General features: G+C 34.3%; 1 protein-coding gene across 1 annotated transcript in view; it reads right to left on the reverse strand.

Moving 5' to 3' along the window:
- HIBADH (3-hydroxyisobutyrate dehydrogenase) overlaps window positions 1-23,021 on the reverse strand; it is a 112,579-nt gene that overhangs the window by 70,304 nt on the left and 19,254 nt on the right. Inside the window, exons 3-4 of the mRNA XM_055314703.1 lie at window positions 21,103-21,212; window positions 18,468-18,589 (exon numbers count right to left, since the gene is read on the reverse strand). Coding sequence (XP_055170678.1) covers window positions 18,468-18,589; window positions 21,103-21,212 — 232 coding nt within the window. The remainder of the gene's footprint in view (window positions 1-18,467; window positions 18,590-21,102; window positions 21,213-23,021) is intronic.

The following is a 23,021-nucleotide window of genomic DNA, read 5'->3' on the forward strand; positions in this document are numbered from 1 at the left end:
AAAACTAGTCAACTTTTAATTCCCTACATTAAGGAAGTATTAATGCAAATAACTGAAATTGAGGAGAATAATTATTTACAAATCACCCTACAAATTCAGTTTAGGCTACTACTTTATTCCCAGATTGCATCTGGTTGAGCTAGAATGGGAATCCCTCAAGAAAGAAAAAAAAAAAAAAACAGTGTCTTCAGATGATGACATGTAGTTAGGTTAAACTCTCCTACCCATTTTTAGTAATGTTTATTTGTCAAAAGGATTTGATCAAACATTTGTTTCAATGCAATATCTAAGTGCTTGCTAGTACCTTTCAACCCCAGCGTAGGTAAACCACAGATTTGCATAAAAGCTACTAGAAGTAAAAGTTATACTAGTCAAATTAGAGTTAAACTTAAAAAAAAAAAAGTGTGGACAAAGAGGGACACACCTCTTAGAATATTAGAAATATGTACAAAGAAATCTTTTTAGCAATACAACCAAGAATAACTATGCTATGTGAGAGACTTTAACACTGTGTCCCTTGAGTAATCTCTCTGTGAACACAAGAGAACTACATAACTTCTTTGCTTCCATTATTATTTTGCAAAATAGGAGCAATTCTTCATTATGTAGACATCTCTCCCTGTATGCTCAGAGAGAAAAGGTTTTGATTACTTTTACTATTTATATTATTTCAGACAAAAGTGATCATCATTTCTGGGTTTTGTTCCTAAACCTTTGTAGAAGAGACAAAAAAAAAAAAATCACAAGCGTCAGTGAAAAGTACACATTATTATTACTGATCTCCTGATGGGCTTGTTTCCCCAACAGTTTGAATACTATGATTCCATTTTCTTCAGGAAACTGAAACAAACAGTAATCTTTCCAGATCAAACTTCCACCAAGCAGTTTTAGTACAACATTTATCATACCTAGCAAAACCACCAGAGGACAACTCCATCTGCTACAACAAAACAGAGAAAGATAAAGGTCTCCAAACACTTAATAGCACTTTCCAAAAAAAGGGCCATAAACCTAACACCACTGAAAGAGAAATGCAATCTGCACTTTGCAGACCTAGACAGGAATTGCTTCAATACTATCTTTTTCCCTCTTCCTCACCATAAAAACTACCCACCCCTAGTTGTGATGTACAGATCTACATCCCAAGAGTCTTAGGAGATTAGGAACCCACAAGTGCCAACAAAGACAGGAAACAAGAACTTCTTTCCCACACAAGCTTTATCGCCATTTCATTTCAATTAATTATGTATTGAGTGAACACTGAAAAGAAAAGCAAAAAGTATGCCCACTCAGAAGCACAACCAAGACAAAGTACAACTCAAACTAGACATATGATAACACAATCACCCCTATCAAACCAAGGTTAGATGTGGAACACCTTAAGAGAAAGAATATGAGAATGATCCCACCCATTTGTTTTAAATCATTACTAGGAAAGAATAATTAAAGGGCCCATCAAAAAGCAAACAACATATCAAAGACATGGGTTCACATAGGAACATATGGACTTAAAAAAGAGTCTACCAAAGCTGTGGCTTGGGGTCCGGGGAAAAAAATTTACTAAGTGCCTTCCTTGGGACCAATTTAAAAAAGAATGGAAAGGAAGGAACTTACTTTAAGGAATTTCAGTGGGAAATGCAGGGGAAAAAACAAACAGAAGCAGTTGGATAAATTTTTCATCCTAAACTCTATTTCGAATCCTTTTACACTGATTTTTTTAGTTTTTAAGATTACAATTAAAAGTCAGCAGGAAAAAGTAAAATAATGCAAAGAAAATTAAATATTGATGACTCAAAAGATGAGGGGGTTAGGAAGGGTATTTTTTTCTCCCTTCAAAAAGGTTTGCATGAAAAATTATAAATAGATGTTTGTTGGTCCTCTGTGTAATTATGTACATTGCGATATCATATAAAAAAAATTCAAACACATTTAAAATTCAGGGGCATTCGGGTGGCTCAGTGGTTGAACATCTGCCTTTGCCTCAGGATGTGGTCCCAGGGTCCTGGGATGGAGTCCCACCATTAGGCTCCTCGCTGGGAGCCTGCTTCTCCCTCTGCCTAAGTCTCTGCATCTCTTTCTCAGTGCCTCTCATGAATAAATAAATAAAAACCTTCATTTTTGTTGCCAATGGGAAAAAAAATTCAGTTTAAGTTACCATGAGGGGGTAGCCCAGGTGGCTCAGCAGTTTAGCACTGCCTTCTGCTCAGGGTGTGATCCTGGGGACCCAGGATCAAGTCCCGTGTCAGGCTCCCTGCATGGAGCCTGCTTTTCCCTCTGCCTGTGTCTCTGCCTCTCTCTCTCTGTCTCTCATGAATAAATAAATAAAATCTTAAAAAAAAAAAAAAAGTTACCATGGGATGTGGAGAAAATAACATTTCTTAGATGGTAAAATTTTGTCTTGGCAGAGCAGGGGAGAAGTGACAGGTGAAGAGTCACATCCGCACAGATGCACATCTATGATTCTCGATAGAAAATAAGTGCGAAATAGTAAATGGTTAGAGCGTGAAACCACAAACAGCCCATTTCCACAGTACCTTTTCCCAAAACTCATGCCGCAGTTATGATCCTATCTACATGACACATACTACAAATTAAAATAAATATCAGCAATTCCTTATTTTAGAATTTATTTACAGTTTATTTCGGTATTTAACTATATTGTAAACATATTTAATAAAAGGTGTTCAGCATGGACATCAAAATTATTATTTGGAAGTGCTACTTTCCCTATTATTTTTAACTCTACATCCACATATAGTTGATAATACTTATAAATTCCCCAGTTATAAATTCTCCCTTAAACAACAAAAACAAAATGGGTATTTTTCTTTTGGAGTCCTTATTTTCCTTCACCCTCATTACTACAGTTTTCCCATATCACCTTCCCTTCATGAAAACACTGCTTGCTGTATGTTCACATTAGCACACTTAAAATCACAACCTCAATCTTCAAAAAACACATCACGATTTAAATCTGATATAGAGATAAAGATCACAGGTTGCTCTTTTTTTTTTTATGAACAATTTCATTATCATAGGCCACTTTGGTTAGAAAGATACCATCACTGAAGTCAAGTACAACTAAACTTGACCTTCATCCTGTCATAATCAGATGACCCAACAAAGGTCCCTTCCAATACAACCAAAAACAGGAAAAGAGCAAAAACACAAAAAAATAAATTTGGCTGAACTCCAGTTTTCATCACTATCTAGTTAGACGGTTTTTTGACCCGTAATAATCTTTATTCCCTTGGAACTTTACCCTAGTAAGGGCCAGTGTCAGAATATCTTTTTTTTTTTCTTCTTTATTGCCAGAAATTTCTTGCCAATATTCTCTGCTCTATCATTTCCTTTCACAGCAATCTATATAGTAAGCATTCCTAGAAACAACATGGATATAACAGGCTGGGAATATTAAGAATGAAGACAACAAATTGAAATAAAAGAAGCTTCACATATGACTACCAAAAAACCCTGGGAACTGGTATGAGGCCCTTTTTTAGTGTTCGAAGCTATAGCAACAAGAATGTTGATTTTTCCCTGTTGAACACAACAACATAAGGAAAAAGGTTTCCTCTTCATTCTTCTTTCCAAACTACTGCCAATCATGTTTGGAACTAGAAATCTAGAAGGATGAAACCAGATTATCAGACTACTTAAACAGATGAGTCTCAGGGTTGTTTTCCAAACATGCATTAGCATTTCAAACTTCAGCATACTTGAATTTTATAAAATTCAGAGAAAAACTGGCAAAGAAAAATGTCTTAAACATGAGATTTTCTTATAGCCTTCAATGAAATCTATGTTTTATATAGTTAGATGATGGTGAGTGTGGGTTTGTTCATTTTTTTAAAAAAAACATAACCTGAATTAGGTACAGAAAGTATCTTTCAATGAATTATCTTTAGGATAAAACTATTAAAACACACACACCATCCCATACACATATATACACATACACACACACCCATACTACTTTAAAGGCCTTTTGTTAAAAGCTGTTGACACAGATTTCTTTAGTAATATGACTGAAGAATTGTATATATTGAGAGGGGTTAAAAATATTGACAAGATAAAAATCATCAATTCCCAACACATTATTACTCAATAAAACACCAAACAATAGTTGTAATGTCAAATAGGACTAAAGAGTACACTTCATTATTATTATTGAGCAATAAGCTTTACACACTGTTAGTCTTCAGTCTTCATGTTGAATACTATACACATACCAAAAAGTATACATGCACACTGAAACTCTCATTGATCTTTTGTAAAGGCCAATTTTTGGTATTTAAAAAGTTGTGACTAAATAACTTATTTTGGAAAATAAAAAATTTAAATCACAAGTTAAAAGAGAAAACGTACATGAAAATGTCCTGTACACACATACTCAAAGTAAGATACACTTTGCCTCTTTTTAATACCCAACTTCTGTAAGACCTTCCATGGAAGTAATTTTAGGTTTAAAACTTATGGTTTTCACTTCCAGTTCCACATTTTTTTGTCTCCTTTATTCCTGTAGTTGGTTAGATTCAAACATATAAGACCAAAAACAAAATTGCTTTAAACGACCTATGGTGGACTTTTTTAGTCGACTAATAATTCTTTCTATATTTTGATTTGGGGTGGAGTGTGTCACTAAATGGTGATATCAACGGAGCATGAAAAAGGATTTCCACTGGTTTTGTTTTTAAATAAACAAATCAAAGCTTTTTCATTATTGTAACAATCTAAACAAATGCCAGACTTGAAGGTATTAGTCCTATATAATATTTTTAAGTCTTCTATCTAAAATGCCTTCTTTTTTTGCTACATTAGGCTAATTCTTATAATAATTACATGTTGTCATGTGGTCCCTTCCTAAATAAGCCTCAACTTCCTCACAAAAAATGATAATATGCATTTCATGAGGTTGCTGTAAGGATTAAATGGTTTAAAATACATAAATACCCAGCATGATAGCCTGATACACCAAAGGTACTTAAAAATAAATATTAGTTGCCTTCTAGAAAATTCTACATTATGAAACTTTTTAAAGTTGATTAAAGCAAAGCTATTTTGAATCCATTTATTGATAAGCCCATGTGAATTTTATGCTTTTCACTCTATTAAGATTGTCAGACTTTTTTTTCCCCAAGGAAGCCTGGGGATGGGGCGGGGTGCGGCGGGGAGAGGGGGCACAGCAGGCAAAAACTGAAAGAGAAAAACAACACAGATGGTGTTGCCCTTACTTTCGTTTTCTTAAAGTATTTTTTTTAATAAGCTTGACTTTTTACCACCTTATTATCTATTTTTCCAAGAAATACATTTTTGCTTAATTTTGTTTTGTCTTGTTTTAGGAAGTCTAAAACTAAACAGACATCCTATGCTGAAGTACACCTCAAAGCGGGTTATTTTGGTTGCTGAACGTTTTACAGCATAAGGCCAAGGTCTCTTTAAAAAAAAAAAAAAAAAAAAAAAAAAACCTCGACGATTACTGACAACGAAGCATTCTCTCACAGTTAGGAATTATTTCACATCTCTTGAAGGTTTAACTTGGTCAATTTTATATGCAAAGACACTTTCTCATTCTTTACTTTCAATCCTGCTGTTTTCTATGCCGCAGAATGCTAGACTCATCGCAACCCAGCTCACTTCTCAACACCCCCTTTTCCACGCCAACACCCACCCCTCGCAAAGAGATGCCCCGCATTGTTTGTGCTGAGTTGGAAACAATACACTTCCACTGCGGTTAATTTACATCAGATGCTGCCTGGCCTGGGGAGCGGAGTGCTGTCTTTTTCACTCTTCTCGCGCTCCCGCCTCCCGTTTTTTTAATTTAAATTACTCTTTTTATTTTAAAAACTTCCGGATGTTTTATTACCTTGGCAGCTTTACTCTTTCTCTGGACGGACTAAAAAGGTAAGTTTAAACAGTTTTTGCCAGGTTAATGTCTTTCCTTTTTTTACACGTGTATCTGACAACCAGAATCCATAGTGTTAAAAGTACAATGGTGATGTTGCTTTTCTACCACGCTAACTCACGTTGGGCACAATTTCACTGTCCTTTGTAATCTAAATATACCAAAAACAAAAATGTTATTTTACATGCAGTTAGCTGGCTGTTCTCTAACCATCTTTATTAATAACAACGCATGTGCTCCTGAAGGATACAAGAGGATTTGATGCTTGCTTTTGCTGTTTTTATTTTTTTTAGAAAACCATACATTATACATGCAAATACAGTAAGTCATTATTTCCTGGAGTAACATTTATTAAGTATTAAAATTATTTAACTTTTGAAACCTAATATTAAAAATACTGTAAAGCCAGCTTTGCTTTGAAAGCCAAATGGCTCCAAAAAATAGTTTTTAAATTTTTTCCTGATATCTGAAAAAGAATTAAGTATAACTATCTTTAATAAAATTTACAATTAAAGCCATCCCAGAGACCAAAATGCTAACCTTCCAATCACATTTCACTGAATTAACTATTTTATCTAAAATTAAATAACTTAAACATGTTTCATCAACAGTTTAAAAATAAGGTATGCAAAGACTTCCAGCATATGCAAATGACACAAATAATTAAGAATCACATTTCAAATTTAAAACACTTCCACCTATGAGATTCCAAAAGTATGAGTATATGGTTTTAACATTTACTCTCTGCATTACTTTCTCTTCTCCTCTCAAACTAGCTGCCTCTACACCCTCAACACACACATAAAATAGATCATTTAGGCCAGTGGTATTTTAGTACATCGCCCCTCCTCCTCCACTTAGACAGTCTTGCCTTTTACATCTAATGTGGAGGTTCCCATGGCAACACTCACTTACACCAATACTATTTCCAACTGAAATGAAAGAAGCCAAAATCTAAATGCTTCATTACCAAATTACACATACTCTGAAACGAGTAAGGATTTTTTCTATTATTTTTTTCTATTATTTTTTAATGAAAAAGTAAGTTTCTGGAATTTCTGCAAAAAACAGTTATTTAATATTACATAAGTAACTAAAAAAGCAGTCATTGTAGACAATTTTATATATGCATGTTATTACACGAGATTTGCATGAGCTTTTATTACATAAAACTGATATGCTGAACCAAGACGTTTACTAATTATCATTATGAATAATAAGTATAATTTTTACTAATCCAGTCTACTGTATCAAATGCTTGCTTTTTTTTTTTTTTTTTTTTTTTTTTTTTAATGTTAGCTACATGGCTCACAAAAACCCTGGTGAGAAATTCTAACAAAACAAGCCAAGAAGCAATTCATGGACAGCAGGAGGCAATTCCAGAACACAGGCACAATCTATAAAGAGAAACCACTACAGCTTTTTGATGTTAAATAAGTAGAAATATCAGCATACAACAAAGCTAAGAAACAGACTGTTGTATCAAGTTTAAAAGTATAATATTGAGGGTCAAATATCTTGAGTACCTTTGTCTAGACTATTTTCAAAACTACTATTTTCAGATTTTTATAATTTTTAAAATAAAATTCTTTCTCTGAAATACTTTAGTTTGTATATAGTTTTAGTACAACACACATTCCAATCAAGTTATTCATAAATATAGAGGAAAGGGGTGGGGGGGGGTTATGAGTGTGTGTGTGTGTGTGTGTGTGTGTGTGTTTAAAAGCAAAAGCATCAAGGTGGGAGGTCAAACATTTACTTTGAAAACATATACATTTCTTAAACAGGTTGTGCACATTTCTAAGAAGCCTCACAAGAAGAGGCAAGAATATAAAGTGAGTAAAATTTCATAAAGCTTTTTGATAAATGATCAAAGGCTAAGCATTAAACATCTCTGCATGGTGAATACATTTTTAAAAGGATAAAAATCAATAGAGTGTATACTGAACCTTATTTATTCTGACAACATATCATAGCACCTGGATATGTTGTATTAAATAATGTTTCAAAAAAAATAATTTGTTTCTGTACAGTTTATTAACATATGTGGGTTCATAAAGATAGAATAATTATTTTAGTTTAAAAATCATACTTCTATAAAATTTATAATGAGGATTTTTTTTCTTGCTTTTACATTATCATCACTTTCTTAAAATGAGCTGAATCAAAAGACTATAAAGACTCCCTCAAAACCAGTACAGGAAACTCCAAGAATTTACTTTCCCAAAAGCAGCTTTTAAGACATGAGCATGAACTGCCTAATGAATCTCATAGTTAGGCTTGTGAAAAGGACCGACTTGCACCTTTCAGAGGTCTTTCTCTCTTCTTAAAAATTCTCATACAGTGAAACCTGCTGACCCTCTTTTATAAGGGCTGGGGCGGGTGTGAGTGTGTGTGTGTTGGGGGAAGGGGTCATTTGCCGTATTGGGGAGTTTCTGCAACATTTGTGAGGGTTTTTATAGGCAGGATCCTCTCTCGAGTGTTTAGAAAGCAAAACAAAAATAACCAACTATTAAATGTTCATTTTACTTAAAAAAAAAATAGCAATCTTCTGCAAATGTTTCAACATTTTACTTTCATTTCAATATTAACCACCCATTAAGCAAACATTTGCAGTGTTCAGAAATTTTTCCAGGTCTTTGAAGACATTTAATCAATGTTGGTATTAGATATATTTTTAAGCCAGCTTCAAAAGCAAAATCTAGAAAAAAGTACTATGACCTCTCTTGAACAAAAAGGAATTTAATTTAAAAACCGTCCTTTATCACAGGCAGGTTTGGATGCAATGCCACCTGGTGGCACAAAAAAACTCTTAACTAGGCTTCAGTTCTTAGAAACTGAGCTGTTGAAACTACAACCATCATCCCTTTGACTACCCTCTCCCGAACAAGTTATTCATCTCATAGTTTAACAATAAATGATAATTTTTATTTAAAAACTTTAAAATTTTTAAGTAATTAACTGCATGTGACAATTTCTTCAATGTTTAAATATCAGAAAAGAAACAAAATATTTTTTCAAAAACGTAAATTAAAACCACAGCATTAATTTTTAAAAGATGAAATGCTTAAGAATGGGGGGGAGCGATGGAGTAACCGAGCTGCTTTGTAAAATTACACTGTATAATTAATTCCATGGTAAGAATGTTTTTATGGTGTGTTTTGGTGACCTTTTATTACCATCAAGTTCACAATGCTGGTGGGCTGCCTTTTAATCCCTCCGCAGACAAAGGCCCTAAATAAACACAGATCCCTTCCTGGGAAAAAGTCCACTCTGGTTAAATGGTAAGGAAATGAGTAAATCATTAGTAATCTTTAAAGCCAAAGCTATAAACTCAAGTTACCTTAAGTTGAAATGAAAGTGTCCTGCAAGAGTTTCAAAGTTCTGTCACAGATAGAAATCTCCAGCTCTTGACTCCAGACTAGGCGCCAGCTGATAAACAAACAATTTAAGTCAAGAGCTGGAGAATTCCCAGCTTTTTCATTTAATGGCTTTGGCCAAGAGTATTTATTGCCTCCAGTTTTATTCTCACTTAGCTCTAAGAGGAAATTTAAACTCATCATTATCTTAAAGTCCCATATGGGTAGCAGTCAGCTCACCTGATAGAGCTCCTCTTACTCTGTACCAGTTTGAGGCTCTACCAGAAGTGATGTAATAATGTAAACTAATTAACTACAGTTTTAGGTTGACTTTTTAACAGGCTAAATAAATTTTGTTCAATATACTTTATATTCCCACTCGGGGTAGTAACAATTCCAAAAAGTTTAACTTTACAGTTTTACTCCAAACTACCAGCTAAAATGGAAAAGGACAATGTAATCTCTCTCTTATTCTCCCACATGCTCCAGACCTGCCTCCCTCTCCCTCCTCTCTCTTGCCCTTGTCAACTAGCCCTTGAATATTATATAAAGTAACTTTTCTAAATCAAATATAGACTATTCCTATTAATTTTAAAATACCAATGTTGTTCCATCTATTTCCTAAGAGAGTGTGCAAGATTTAAGATGTAAATGCTTTATCATGAAAAGCTACTGATTTTATACAAGAACTAATAAGAATTTAAAAATAGACCTCAATTAAAGATCATGAGAAACCATCAAATATTTCTTAAGGCTATTTTTTAAAGTTTGCTCTTAAAGATTACAGATCTCAAAGTTATCATTTATGCTGCTGCTCTTATTCCTTTCTCAAAATTATCATTTACCTTTAGAAAAAAAAATCTCATCTCTACTTACGATTTTATGTTGAAATAATTCTTTTAACTACTGGAATGTTTGCAGATACTTGATAATTACAATAAATCAACTATTCTTCCTCTAGCTGCTTGTTTAATGAAAAAATGCTGCAAGAAAATGTTTACAGCCTAAAAATAGGCTTTATGGGTAAAGGGTTAATAAAATATGGCATTAATAAAAAAGAAAAATTCTTTCCCTCCCACTTCTTAATTTTCAGAAGGTTTTATAAACCTACCTTGGCTGAAAAAGCCAATTAACCATTTCAGTGTCTGCCAAAACTATTTTTCTACTCTTTCAATATATGTACATAGTACATTAAAAATGTTGGCCACTTGAGAACAAGTATTACCCTAACACATAAGAATTAGGGGAAATGAAATGTAATTAATGATAAAACTATTTGTATGCCCTGCCTCATATTATGTTTCATTTAAAAAAAACCTCCCTAAGAACAATGCTATCTCAGAGACTGCAATGGATAAACATTTGGATGACCATAACTGTCAATAACTCAAAAAAGATGTCAGGGACAAATCTTAAAATCCTTAATACCCTTCTAAAAAAGTCCACATCTCTCATATTGATAGAGGTAATCTGGCTAAATACAAAACACCACCAACAAAAACCCTCTACTTTCACATCAAGTTAAAATCACTTCAAGGAAGAAGAGGGAAGCTAAGTCTGCTGCCATACCTTAACTGGCCCTGATGGAAGGGCCCTAACTATGAAATGTGCCTGTGAATTTAAAATTTTCAAAACTAAAACACCCAAAGCAACGCAAAACAAAATAGAATCATACAGCAAATATATAGAGAGAATTTATACTCAATATACTTTCATCTGCTAACATTACCAAACTTTAAGAAAATCAGACATCTAGAAAACCACAAATAAATTTGATAATAGTTTTATGATGATGACAAGGCACTTGTGAAATTCTTAATTCCATTTCCTCCTCCCACTTTACCCCCAGTGCTATCCAGGGATCACAAGTAAAACAAAATAAAGACATAATATGCCGGTATACTGGAACTAATTTCACACTGCTTAGGAATCAACAGATGTTAATAAAAAATAAATTACATATAAGTAATAGCTTCAGGGGATTTATTTGCTAAATATACTTTACTTTTATATAAACACCACTAGGCAGTTCTGAACTGTGACCAGACCCAATTGTGTCTGGTCTGACTTACATCCTGAATGGCAATTAAAGGACATTAAAAATACCCTAGGATTACTTCAGACAGGACCCCTGCCTTATCCGTGCACTTTCCAACATAACCAGGTAAAGAGAACACAGTATCCCTCCACCACAGGACAGAGCCTGGCAAGAACAACCCTGGTAATGGTTACTTGACTGGAAATTGCAATGCAATTAAAACCTGGCCTGCAGATTTGGAGGTGGGGGGATTGCAAACTCCAAGAAAGTGAATTCTTAGAAATAAACTATGTTGTCATTAGTGATAATAATTATTACTAACAATAAACAGTAACAACAAACACTGAGTGAGGTGATCTAAGGGGATCTCTAACCCATTCTTCTACTATTTTCTTAGGAGACAAATTATTAAAGCTGCCTCAATTATGTTACATTGGGTGGTGAGTCAGCCGTCTTCTCTAAACATGCTAAGAACTCATTAACGCCTTATATAGGGACTCCTATAAGTTGTCTATGACAAGTCGTAGGGGAGACTTAGGCATGCCAAAGAATGTAAAGAGGGTTTGGGGGCACCTCTTCTTAGGGACAAATTTCAAAGAAATCCTTGGAGTTTATTTACCAAACATTTCTGAACTATTTGGCAAACTGGAGAAAATCCTAGACAAAAAGGATACTTACTAGATACAAGGTGATAAGTAAAATTATGGGTATATCTAAATTGCTAACATAATTACCCCATTTCTGGTGTCTTAGTATTGATGAATCCTATGTCATTTTTAAGGAAAAGGATTTGTCCATCAAACAAAATTAAAGAAAATTTTAATTATTTGAGGTACTAAAGCTTTAAATAACACCAGAACAGACCAAAGAAAGGCTTACTTTAGCTAATATTTTTCAAGACAGAATAATTCAAGTCTCTCATACAAAAGTCAATGCCACAAAATGTCTTTCTTTTATTTTACTCCTTTTTTTAAAAAAAGTAATCTCTAGACCCAACGTGGGGCTCAAACTCCCTACCCCAAGATCAAAGGTCCCATGCTCTGTGGACTAAGCTAGCCAGGCACCCCTGCCACAAAATGCTTTTAAATTTTATAAAAGTTAATAATGTAAAAAGAACTAAAAATTATCGTCATAGTATAATTCTTTAAAGGGAAGAACCCATGAAAATGAATTATCTTAACCCTGTTAAACCAACTTATTTCAAAACATTTAAAAAAAATACAATCTTACTACATTAAGACTAAAATATAAGAACAAATGCCACACATAATACTACTCTTTAATCAAACAGCTTGTGAGAACATGAAAAAAGACGTATTGTGTGTGATAGCCCTTCCCTCTCCACACATTATCAACCAAAGCAAATTCAGTTGTATGAAATTTGGTAAAAAGAATTTACTTTTGAACAGAAATAGCAATGTTTCAGCCCAAAGCCAAGTAAAATTGCCAAGTTATAAACTTCTCTAAGAAAACATTTTAGTGGAAATGCCAACAGACCCTTAACTATAATGGTGTTAGGTGCCAAAATAGAAATAATTTTTGTTTTTGTGGTCCCTTTACCATAAATTAGATACAGATCTAGTGAAAAAACAGTAGATACCCAGTTCAGTGAATAGTTAAGGCCAAGGCTACACACTTGATTTTAAAAACAATAATGGAGTCTATGTGAGACTTTCACTGAGGAATTTTAGCAAGCCAGTCTAACGCTCTAACAGAAACTCCTTACTAGATTTTGTGCTTACTACTCTGTATTCTAAGAATACCTCAAACAAATTACTAAAACTTAACTCTGCCAAATAGAGTATAAAATTTGGTTCCCTGGTAGGGAACTATTATACAAACACATATACACCAGTTCAGTTATTTAATTTTGACATTAATCTCTAACTGGAGCAATACAGTTTAGCAAATCAATGAGGCTTGCCAGCCCGGGGAGCCTTGGGCTAACTCCAAGTGCCACTTCAGAGTCACTTCAACTCAAGGTCTACTGTGCAACTCTACAGACATATTAGGCAATTGGTGAGTTTATTCTTTAATTATCCAAGCACAGTTAAGTACTTTAATTATGCCCTTGGAGCAGACTCAACAGTATTTGGTCATTAGTCACAAACAATAGTTTTTAATTTACTTTATGTCCAGCATTCATTATATAAGAGAACTGATCAAATTGGAACTAACCCTGTGATAGCAGACCCTCTCCACACTAAAAAAAAAAAAAAAAAAAAAAAAAAAAAAAAAAAAAAAGCCACATATCCAAAATGGTGTGACTAAGCAACATGTGACTTTAAAGAAGGATTACAACTTTCATAAAGATGTGATTTACACAAGACAGGTAAACAGATTAGGACACCATATTTGAGGCCAGGGCCAGGGGCTAATTTATAGAAAGCCCAGTTAGCTTTACTTTGATAACCATAAACTGATCAACAATGGCATGGTGTCAGACATATGGGGAGTCAATTTAATAATTGAGCACAATTACCTGCTAAGTCCTGGTGATACAAAGATAAATGTTCCACACACATACCAAGCTTATTCATACCTCAGAGCCCACACAGGGCAGTCTGTTTCACTGAGACACTCTTCGTCTGGAGTTGTGCACTCAGATCTCTGCTTAACAGTCACCTCCCCAGATCCTGTCCACTCTAGGTAAAACGACCTTCCCCTGAAGATGGTTTCATTAACTGCTTACTCTCCCTTTTTGTCTTCATAGCACTTATCATTTCAATTATTTTTGTTATTCTCTTTATTCCTACTAAATCATAATCCATGAGGTAAAAGACTTTGAATATCTTCAAAGTGCTATCTTTGGTGCCTAGACCATACCTACCCCATAAAAGGACTCAATAAATGTTTGTTGCATGAAATGAAGAATGAAGGTACTATAGCATAATAGAAAAATTAGAAAAGAGTGTATGACCACAAACAATATATAAGGGGATCCCTGGGTGGCTCAGGGGTTTAGCGCCTGCCTTCGGCCCAGGGCGTGATCCTGGAGTCCCGGGATTGAGTTCTGCATCAGGCTCTCTGCGTGGAGCCTGCTTCTCCCTCTGCCTGTGTCTCTGCCTCTCTCTGTGTGTGTATCTCGTGAATAAATAAATAAAATAAAATAAAAAGTATATAATCTTGTAAGAATTACATAAATATAGTCATTTTAAGTACATTTCATTGAAGAAAAAATGAAGACCTTCATTTGTAGCGTACTTTCTTTCCCTAAAAGTTCTAGGCTCTCCCTAATATCAAGTGAACTTCTTTGAAGTTTTTAACAGAAGTACAACAAAAAATGAAACTAAAGGTGTTAAGAGAATCATATGAGCTAACTAATTTCCTTTCTTCCTTGCTTAAAGAATATACTAAAGAACTGTCAAATCTAATTCCAAATTGCACTGGTTCTCCTTGGATGTAACTGGGAATCATCTATGAGGTTTCTAGTTAATCTTTAACATAAATTTTTCCATTTCCAGAACTAAAAATTCTTCTGTTGTCCCAGAATCAAGTGTGTAAGTCAAATCTGGTGTTACTCTCTCTAAATATCCATACAGGTAAGTACAAGGTAAGTCAAAGTAAGTATTAATAGCCACCCCAGAAAGGACAAAGGCAGTATTTCTCTACAAAGTGCAGCATGTTGCTATGAACAAACTGTTAATGAAGAGTTCCCTTTCTGGTTGCTAAGTACTGGGAAGACTGCTGTGCTACATATTTTGTACTTTGTAACTATTTACAAATCATTTTATTAACACGTATCACTAAATTCTAAACTTCTAATGTAAGAATTTCTTCTTTAAGTTGTTTTGAATGTTTTTCTTCTTCTTTTATCCTAACCCCACCCCTGTGATCATTATCACATTTCCCAATGGTATCTAATATTATAATATAACATTTCAAGTCCTTATACCTCAGAACAGATCCTATCCTAATCAAATTGAAACATGTGAAGGCTATGTCAAAATATTACTCTACTCTATCTTTTTTTCTGACGTATATTTGATTAAACAACACCAGCCGGGATCCCTGGGTGGCGCAGCGGTTTGGCGCGTGCCTTTGGCCCAGGGCGCGATCCTGGAGACCCGGGATCGAATCCCACATCAGGCTCCCGGTGCATGGAGCCTGCTTCTCCCTCTGCCTATGTCTCTGCCTCTCTCTCTCTTCTCTCTGTGACTATCATAAATAAATAAAAATTTAAAAAAAAAATCAATCAAAAAAATTTAAAAAAAAAAAAAAAAAAAAAAACCAACACCAGCCAATGGATCCAAAACAGAAAAGACCCAAAAAGCCTCTGGTTCTATCCCAACTCATCAGCAGAACAAAAGAGTCCTGATAGCCAGTTCATAAACACTTCAGGATGGGGTCAACATAATAAGACTGATCTGATCTCTCCAGAATTCTATTTGAGAATAATGTCCTCTCACCCATTTCTTCTCAAGTGACTCTGGAACAGAAATGTTAGGCCCCTTCCAGATTAGAAGCCAACCTCTCAAGAGTTAGAAAAGGATGCAATTCTCCGCTCACTCCCCCACCAAAGGTTTCACTACATGGTAGTGCCATTTAGCTACCAAGAAAGAAGACAGAGGACCGGCAACTAGATAAAATTGTTAAGAAATGAAGTTAACAGTAGGCCACTGTTTTCAAAAACAGAAAAGCTACCTCAGGGTGAGACTAAAAGGAAGAAGGTCTGGTGGAGTGTGGGAAGAGCCTCAGACTAAGGTGGGAGAGTAAGATTCTAGTTCTAGATTGGCTCTCAAGCTGGAGAACCCCAGGCAAGTCATTTAACTTCTTTGGACCTCAATTTCTCATCTATAAAATAACAAAGTCAAATTAAATTATTGCTAAAGTCCCTTCTAATAATAAAACTTAATTCTAAGAGCACAAAAGACACTCAAAAGCTAGATGTACTATTTAACCCCCAGCAGTCCATAAGAACACCAAAATGAGATTTACCAGAATTTTTACCAACTTATTTTTCCATATCCTACTAAACATGGGTATCTTGTATCAGTTCACCAGGGTACTACTTAGGTAACAATAGGCAAACATTTCCTTTGATACATTCTCTGGATCAGGAATACAGACATACAGGTCTGGGACCTGATTACAGCAAATGAAATGAAACTCTTTTCTGGACTGGCTTAATAAACTTCATTTTAGCAACTTAGCTTTGGCATTAAAGTTAGCTTTTATGCGAACCACAATACCATCATTCTCCTTCAGAAAATGTTTATAACACTTAGATTAAATAGGCACAGGTAGCACACTAATTGATACATCAAGTAACAAACACTGCTACATAAGTATGGAAATATCAACTGTATTTGGCTCCATCAGTTATCTACTGCTATATTACTCCCTCAAACTTAGTGGGTTTATTTACTGACAATTCTCAGGGTAAGTAATTTAGACTATGCTAGCTGGGCAGTTCATTTGCTGGTTAGGCCTGAGGTCACTAATGCAGCTACACTTATCTGGAAACCTGACTCTAGCTGGATGGTCAATGGCCTCACTCACATACATGCTTGGTAGTTAGTCCGTGTCCGCAGGTGGCTAATCCAGGTTTCTATATGCGACAGCAGCAGAGTCCCCATAAGCAAGATAGGACAAGACTCCATGTACAAAGTGCTTTTCAAGATTATCCTTGTGTAACATTTACTAATATACCACTAGCCAAAGCAAGTCAGATGGCTCAACTTAGAGTCAAGGTAGCACATGAACACACAGAGCAGATTCAGAGATGTGAGTCATTAAAGGTCATTACTGTAACAATGTATCACACTAGCAATGGGCTATTTTTAGCACTGTACTGAAATGACGATTTTATAAATTAAAGGACAACCTCCCTTTAGCAGTCTTTATTTTCCTCTTAGAATAAATCAGAACTTTACAGAAAATAGTATTTCCTAATACAGTAGAATATGAAACAAATTTAGTTTTGGTCTTGAGCAAATGATTAGTTTTCTTCAGTCCAGCCTTTATAGAAAGTCTCCAACTAGAAACTAGTCTTCAACTACAAATTACATATGTATGTGTATACGTGTGTATGTGCACATGTGTGTGTACTATATTTGATTACACAATAATTTTGGAAACTTGCAAAATTATGGAAAATCATAATACCTATAATACTACCATTCCAAAATACCCAGACCACCTACTATTAATATCTGATATAATAATACGCTTTAAGAATTTTATTAGTGAGGGATGCCTGGGTGGCTCAGCAGTTAAGCGCATCTGCCTTCAGCTCAGGGCCAGATCCTGGAGTACCAGGATCAAGTCCCACATCAGGTTCCCTGCATGGAGCCTGCTTCTCCCTCTGCCTGTGTCTCTGCCTCTCTCTCTGAGTCTCTCATGAATAAATAAACAAAATCTTAAAAAAAAAAAAAGTTATTAGTGAGAATCCTTGTCCTCTAATTGAGATGATCATATGATTTTTAAGTATGTTAATGTGGTGAAATAGATTTATAGATTTTCTAATATTAAGCCATTTGAGTACATATGAGATAGACCTGATTGTAATGTTTGATCTCTTTTATACATGGTTGGATTTAGTTTGCTAATATACTTTTTAAAACTTTTTACTTCTGTTTTCATGACTGAGACTTAAATTTTTCCTCTCTCACTCTCCCTTTCTGGTTAAAGTATCAGTTACATAGGTCTTATAGAATGAGTTGGGAAGTGTTTCCTCTTTTTCTATTGTCTGGAAAAGTTCATACAAAACTGAAATGATCTGCTCCTTGAAATTCTGGTAATATCCCACCTGTAAAAAATTATCTGAGCCTTAAGTTCCCCTTGTGAAATTATTTTTTTCTTTTTAAATACTTCCTCAACTTTTTAACAGTTAAAAGATGATTCAACCTAATTACTTCTTGAATCTGTTCTGAAAAGTTAAATTTTCAACAAATTGCTCTTGCCTTACCCACAGCAATTTGGATCAAAAATTCACAATTCTTCAAAGTTGTGACATCCTTTTGTCTGAACTTAGAACAAGGAATGTATTTTAAGAGTACTAAATAATAAAAGTGAGTTTTGTTTTTTTTTTGTTTCCAATGAAAAAATTGAGACTCCTATAAGGAGTCTAAAAATAACTGGATATATCTTGGGTACCACAAAACTGTAATTGCTATTTCTAACAAACAGAAATAGGTGTGCGTAGATTTTAGCTGCCACTTACCACCAGAAACAGGGGCATCCATGAAAACTGCTCCCATTTTCTCGACTTCTTTGGCCAATTCTTTTGAAACTGCAGGATCAATAGTACTGGAGTCTATTAATAGTGAGCCTTTCTTCACTTTTCTAAGTAAATAAATAAAAATAATGTTTTTTTAAACTATAGGCTTATAGTTTTAAAAATATAGTTTAAACTCTGAATAAACATTTCGTGCAACTACCTATAGAATTAGAATTTGCTAAAAGCTGCCAGATATCAAAGAGGTCTTCACTTTAGTATTAAAAACATTATTAGAACTGGTTCAAAATCTCAAATCCATTTTCAGATCAATTAAAGTTCAAAGTAAACCCACACTCTTTCAAACAAACCTAAATAATCTAATAAACTACATGATATAAATTCTGGTTTCAGGTGAAATACACAATACCATAATAATATAGGTAGGCAATTTAAAACACCCATTAACTTTAAAAGGCCTATTTGGTAGGATTTAAATTTTTGTTTGTAAAGTAGCTGGAGCTCTTTAAAAAGTATTTTATTTGCCTTTAACAAGCCATATTGCAAATTTCACATATCCATGTCATTTCCACAAGGTAGAATAAACATAAACCATCGAAATTTAGCCATATGCTTCAGGGTGGCATATTCTTAATAACTACACTTTTTAAAGATAAAATAAAACATCAAAGAGACAGAAAGGAAAATAAAGGAAAGAACCTGGAAATCTCACAGGCAAAATTTTTTTGTTCTTTATAGTACATGTACATACATACATTGGCAAAGTGGGAAAACAGCTTTTTCTTCTACCATATTTTATATCAATAGTAAATGGCATTCTTTTTTTTCTTTTTTAAGATTTTATTTACTTATTCATGAGAGACAGAGAGGCTTGAGAGAGGGAGGCAGTAGCAGGCTCCCCACAGAGGAGGGAGCCAGATGTGGGACTTGATACCTGGACCGTGGGATCTCAACCTGAGCCAAAGGCAGATGCTTAACCAACTGAGCCACCCAGGCACTGGCATTCTTATAATAAGACACTTTTACTGTAAGTGCAGATTATATCTATCTACAGGGCTCCTAATCTATGCCTATCTTCGCTGGCTAGGAAATGAACCTAAGTTATAATTTATTTAAGGACTATGGCTTACCTTTAATTCAAACTTCCCAAAGTCCTTACTATAGATTAATTAACCCACATGACATTTAATCATAATTGTGATTGGAAAATTAGAAATGAATAAAGATAAATATTGGAGAAGGAAATGGAAAATCATTGCTAAAAACTAAAAAAAAAGAAAAATCTTTCTATAGAAAAATAGCATACAAAATACTTGAAACAACAATTTTAAACAAATTAGTTGATCTGGTCCAAAGGCAATGATGGAGTATATTCCACAGAAAGGAAATATCATGCTCTATTATAGATCACCTCAATATGTGGAAGTTTCACTTTATATAACCTGAAAAACAAGAATTACATTTACCAGTGTTCATCCACATTCTCTGAAAGCACTCCCTAGGCAAAACTGTTCTGCTAGTTGGCCACTATATTCCTTAGTAAAGAATATTAATAAACACAGGATTTTGTCGCCAACAAATTTTTAGTTACTTTTCCTTGAGAGGCAACCCAGGGCCATAATTGCAACAGACTAGATAATGACACAGAAGTTACCTCAAGACCACACACACCGTGGGCTTGAGGGCTCCATCCAAAATTAGTGTCTTTCAACCTTCCCTGAAATCTAAACATTTATCTTATCAGTTTTCTGCCTAATATCCAAATGTCTTTTGCTTCCAAGTTTGTTAGTTTTCTAAAGCAATTTAATTCCCTAAAACCTCATATTTCATGTATTACAGCTTCATGAAATTAAACCCTTTCTTTTAGCCCTATATATATATACACGTCTATAGGGTCTCCAGTTGTTCTAGCTCTTTGCTGAAATTCAACAAGAAAACAAGTTAGAAACAGTAACTGGTAAGACCAGAAAATCAAATTGGAAATTCAACCACTGTCATTCTAACACAACCACAAAGATTTGGCAAGAGGTAGAAACTAACCAAAAAGTTCTCAAAACTAGGAAAGTTAAGCACTGGCTAGAAAACTCTGACCTAAATTATATTTTATTTAAAGAGCTACTGCTAACCTTTAATTCCAACTTCTCAAAGTTCTTAGTACAGATGTACTAACCCAGAGGACATACAATAACTTTTTATAATATAATAAAATGTTAAATAATGGTGTTCTTTCCAATGTTTGGTTTTATTTTTCATAGAAACCTTTTCCTGAATTTCTATAAACCATAAGAAAATTATGCTTGTAACATTTGTACAGTTTAAAATGCAAGCTTTAAAAGTCTCTTAAACATGTTAGCCATGAAAGCGTAAGTTTAATGCAAGAGCTAAGGAAAGAAACAGAAGCAAAAAAAAAAAAATTATTCCCAAAAGTCACATACTTGCTTTCGGTGAAAAAATAAACCCTTTACAATGAGGGAGAAACCACAGTATTCATTTTTTTTAAAAATAAGAAAATTGTATAGAAAGGTTTAACAAACATAATTGTACTTCCTAAAGTGTTAATAAATGTGAAATTCATGAATTATCATAACAAGGAAAATTTCCACAGCTGAGAAATACATACTTTAGAATTCCATTTGCTCCAGAATAAGCTTCTATTGCATTGATACTGGTGGGCAACATTGTAATAATTCTGTCAGCTTTTTCAGCTACATCTGCTGGGGAAGACACTACCTTTAAAAAAAAAAATTACAAAGGCATATTATTTAAATTAAAATGCAAGCAGTTTCTAGAGCACAAGCAGGATCCACTTTTTATGCATGGTGACAATGAATACAACTAATTCTTGTTTCCAAATGACAAAAAAAAAAAAAATTACTGCCTAAAATAGAGAATCCATTCCTTATGCACATAGAGATGAAGTTTCTATGGAATCAAATCTACTGTTTATTTTAAAAAGTGTGAAGTGAGTTGAGGGGGGAAAGGGCAAAACCCAACAGTCCTGGGAACAGACGTACTTCTCATGGATTCCTCCAACTTGGATTCTTAAACAGCATACTTCTTGATAGATGCTTTGACTAAGAAAAACTCTAGTGCAACAGGGATGGTAGCTGAACTACAGGATTCTCCAGTGATTGTATAGGCAGCAAAATCTCCTAGTAAATTCTCAAGCCCCAATTACTACCATCCTCCAGTCTCCATTTTCAAGGGGGAAAAAAAATTAAGCCTGTATGGAAAGGAAAAGGTCAGGACAAGGATATGACCATTTCCTGCATTAGCTATAGCACTACCATCAAGGCTGAACGTGTGAACTCCCAGGATTCAAGTGGAAACTATAGATACAAGAAAGATATACAAATAGACATCAAGGTATGCTCTCATGTCCACCCTCATTTCTGCCTTATGATGACCACAACATATGGTAAAGGAAAGTTACTGTCCATCCTCTATATGTGTGCATGCATACATAAATGTACACACCCTCACTCGCATTCCCAAAACCCCTTCTCTCTCTCACACATGCACCTTGATACACCTATTCAGAAAGCTGGAAACCAAAGAGGCCAGAAGAGACTGGGAGCTCACTTTTGGTTCAAACTGTTCTTTCTTTAACAAAAAGAATCTATCACCCCATTGTCACAAAAGCTCCTCGAAAGTGTTATCTCCCCTTAAAAAAAAGACAAAGGACTTTCAGGAGGATAAATGAAGATTTCTCTGTAGAATGATGTACATATTTATCAGAAATGGAAGTATTTTCTGCTAGGAAATGTGAACTGACATGTAAGCAACCTAGAAATGGGAAAGACTCTGCTTTCTGTGTGGTGGAATTACACCTAACATTTTCTTTTTGTCTTTGATATGCAGTTGATGAAAGTGGAAGAATGGAAAGGCAAACAGCGTATATTCTAAATATTATAAGCTAGAGGTAATCATATTCAATTTTCCTTAGCAGACTATTAGCTTCTAAATCAAATTTGAGACAAAAACAGTTTTAACATAAAGTAATTTCATAAGTCATACTTTAAAATTTTAGGCAATCAAGTATCCTAACACTTTGTGTATTAACATTAAATGCTAAAGTGAAATATCTCAGGCCCTAAAACAAGAGGTTCTCTTTCAATGTTTCATTCTAAAGGCAATATGGCATTTTAGAGTCTAAAGAAAACACATTCAACAGTACATTTTGATACATCATCAAGATTTGCCCCAAAAATTCTGAAAAAAAAAAAAATCTTTTCTGTGAAATTACAAATAAATACTTCAGTTAAGTAAAAACTCTCCTATGCCCAAATAAATGCTGGGATTCAAAAAGAGACAACTATTTGCTGGCAAACAGTTTACAATTACTCAAGAAAACAGAGCTGAGTATGATGAGTACAAGTAAAGGAAAAGTTATAGAAGTTGTATTTCTCTACTTCTGGTCTATATCAAAAATGTGGGTTACACAGAGAGCTTCATCTATTCATCCCTCTTTGGATGAAGTAATACATACAATGCAAAACGATGGCATACCTTTCAATGGCTTTTCCTTTCATCTCAGCT

This window comes from Nyctereutes procyonoides, unplaced genomic scaffold (assembly GCF_905146905.1).
Source record: "Nyctereutes procyonoides isolate TBG_1078 unplaced genomic scaffold, NYPRO_anot_genome, whole genome shotgun sequence".
NCBI lineage: Eukaryota > Metazoa > Chordata > Mammalia > Carnivora > Canidae > Nyctereutes > Nyctereutes procyonoides.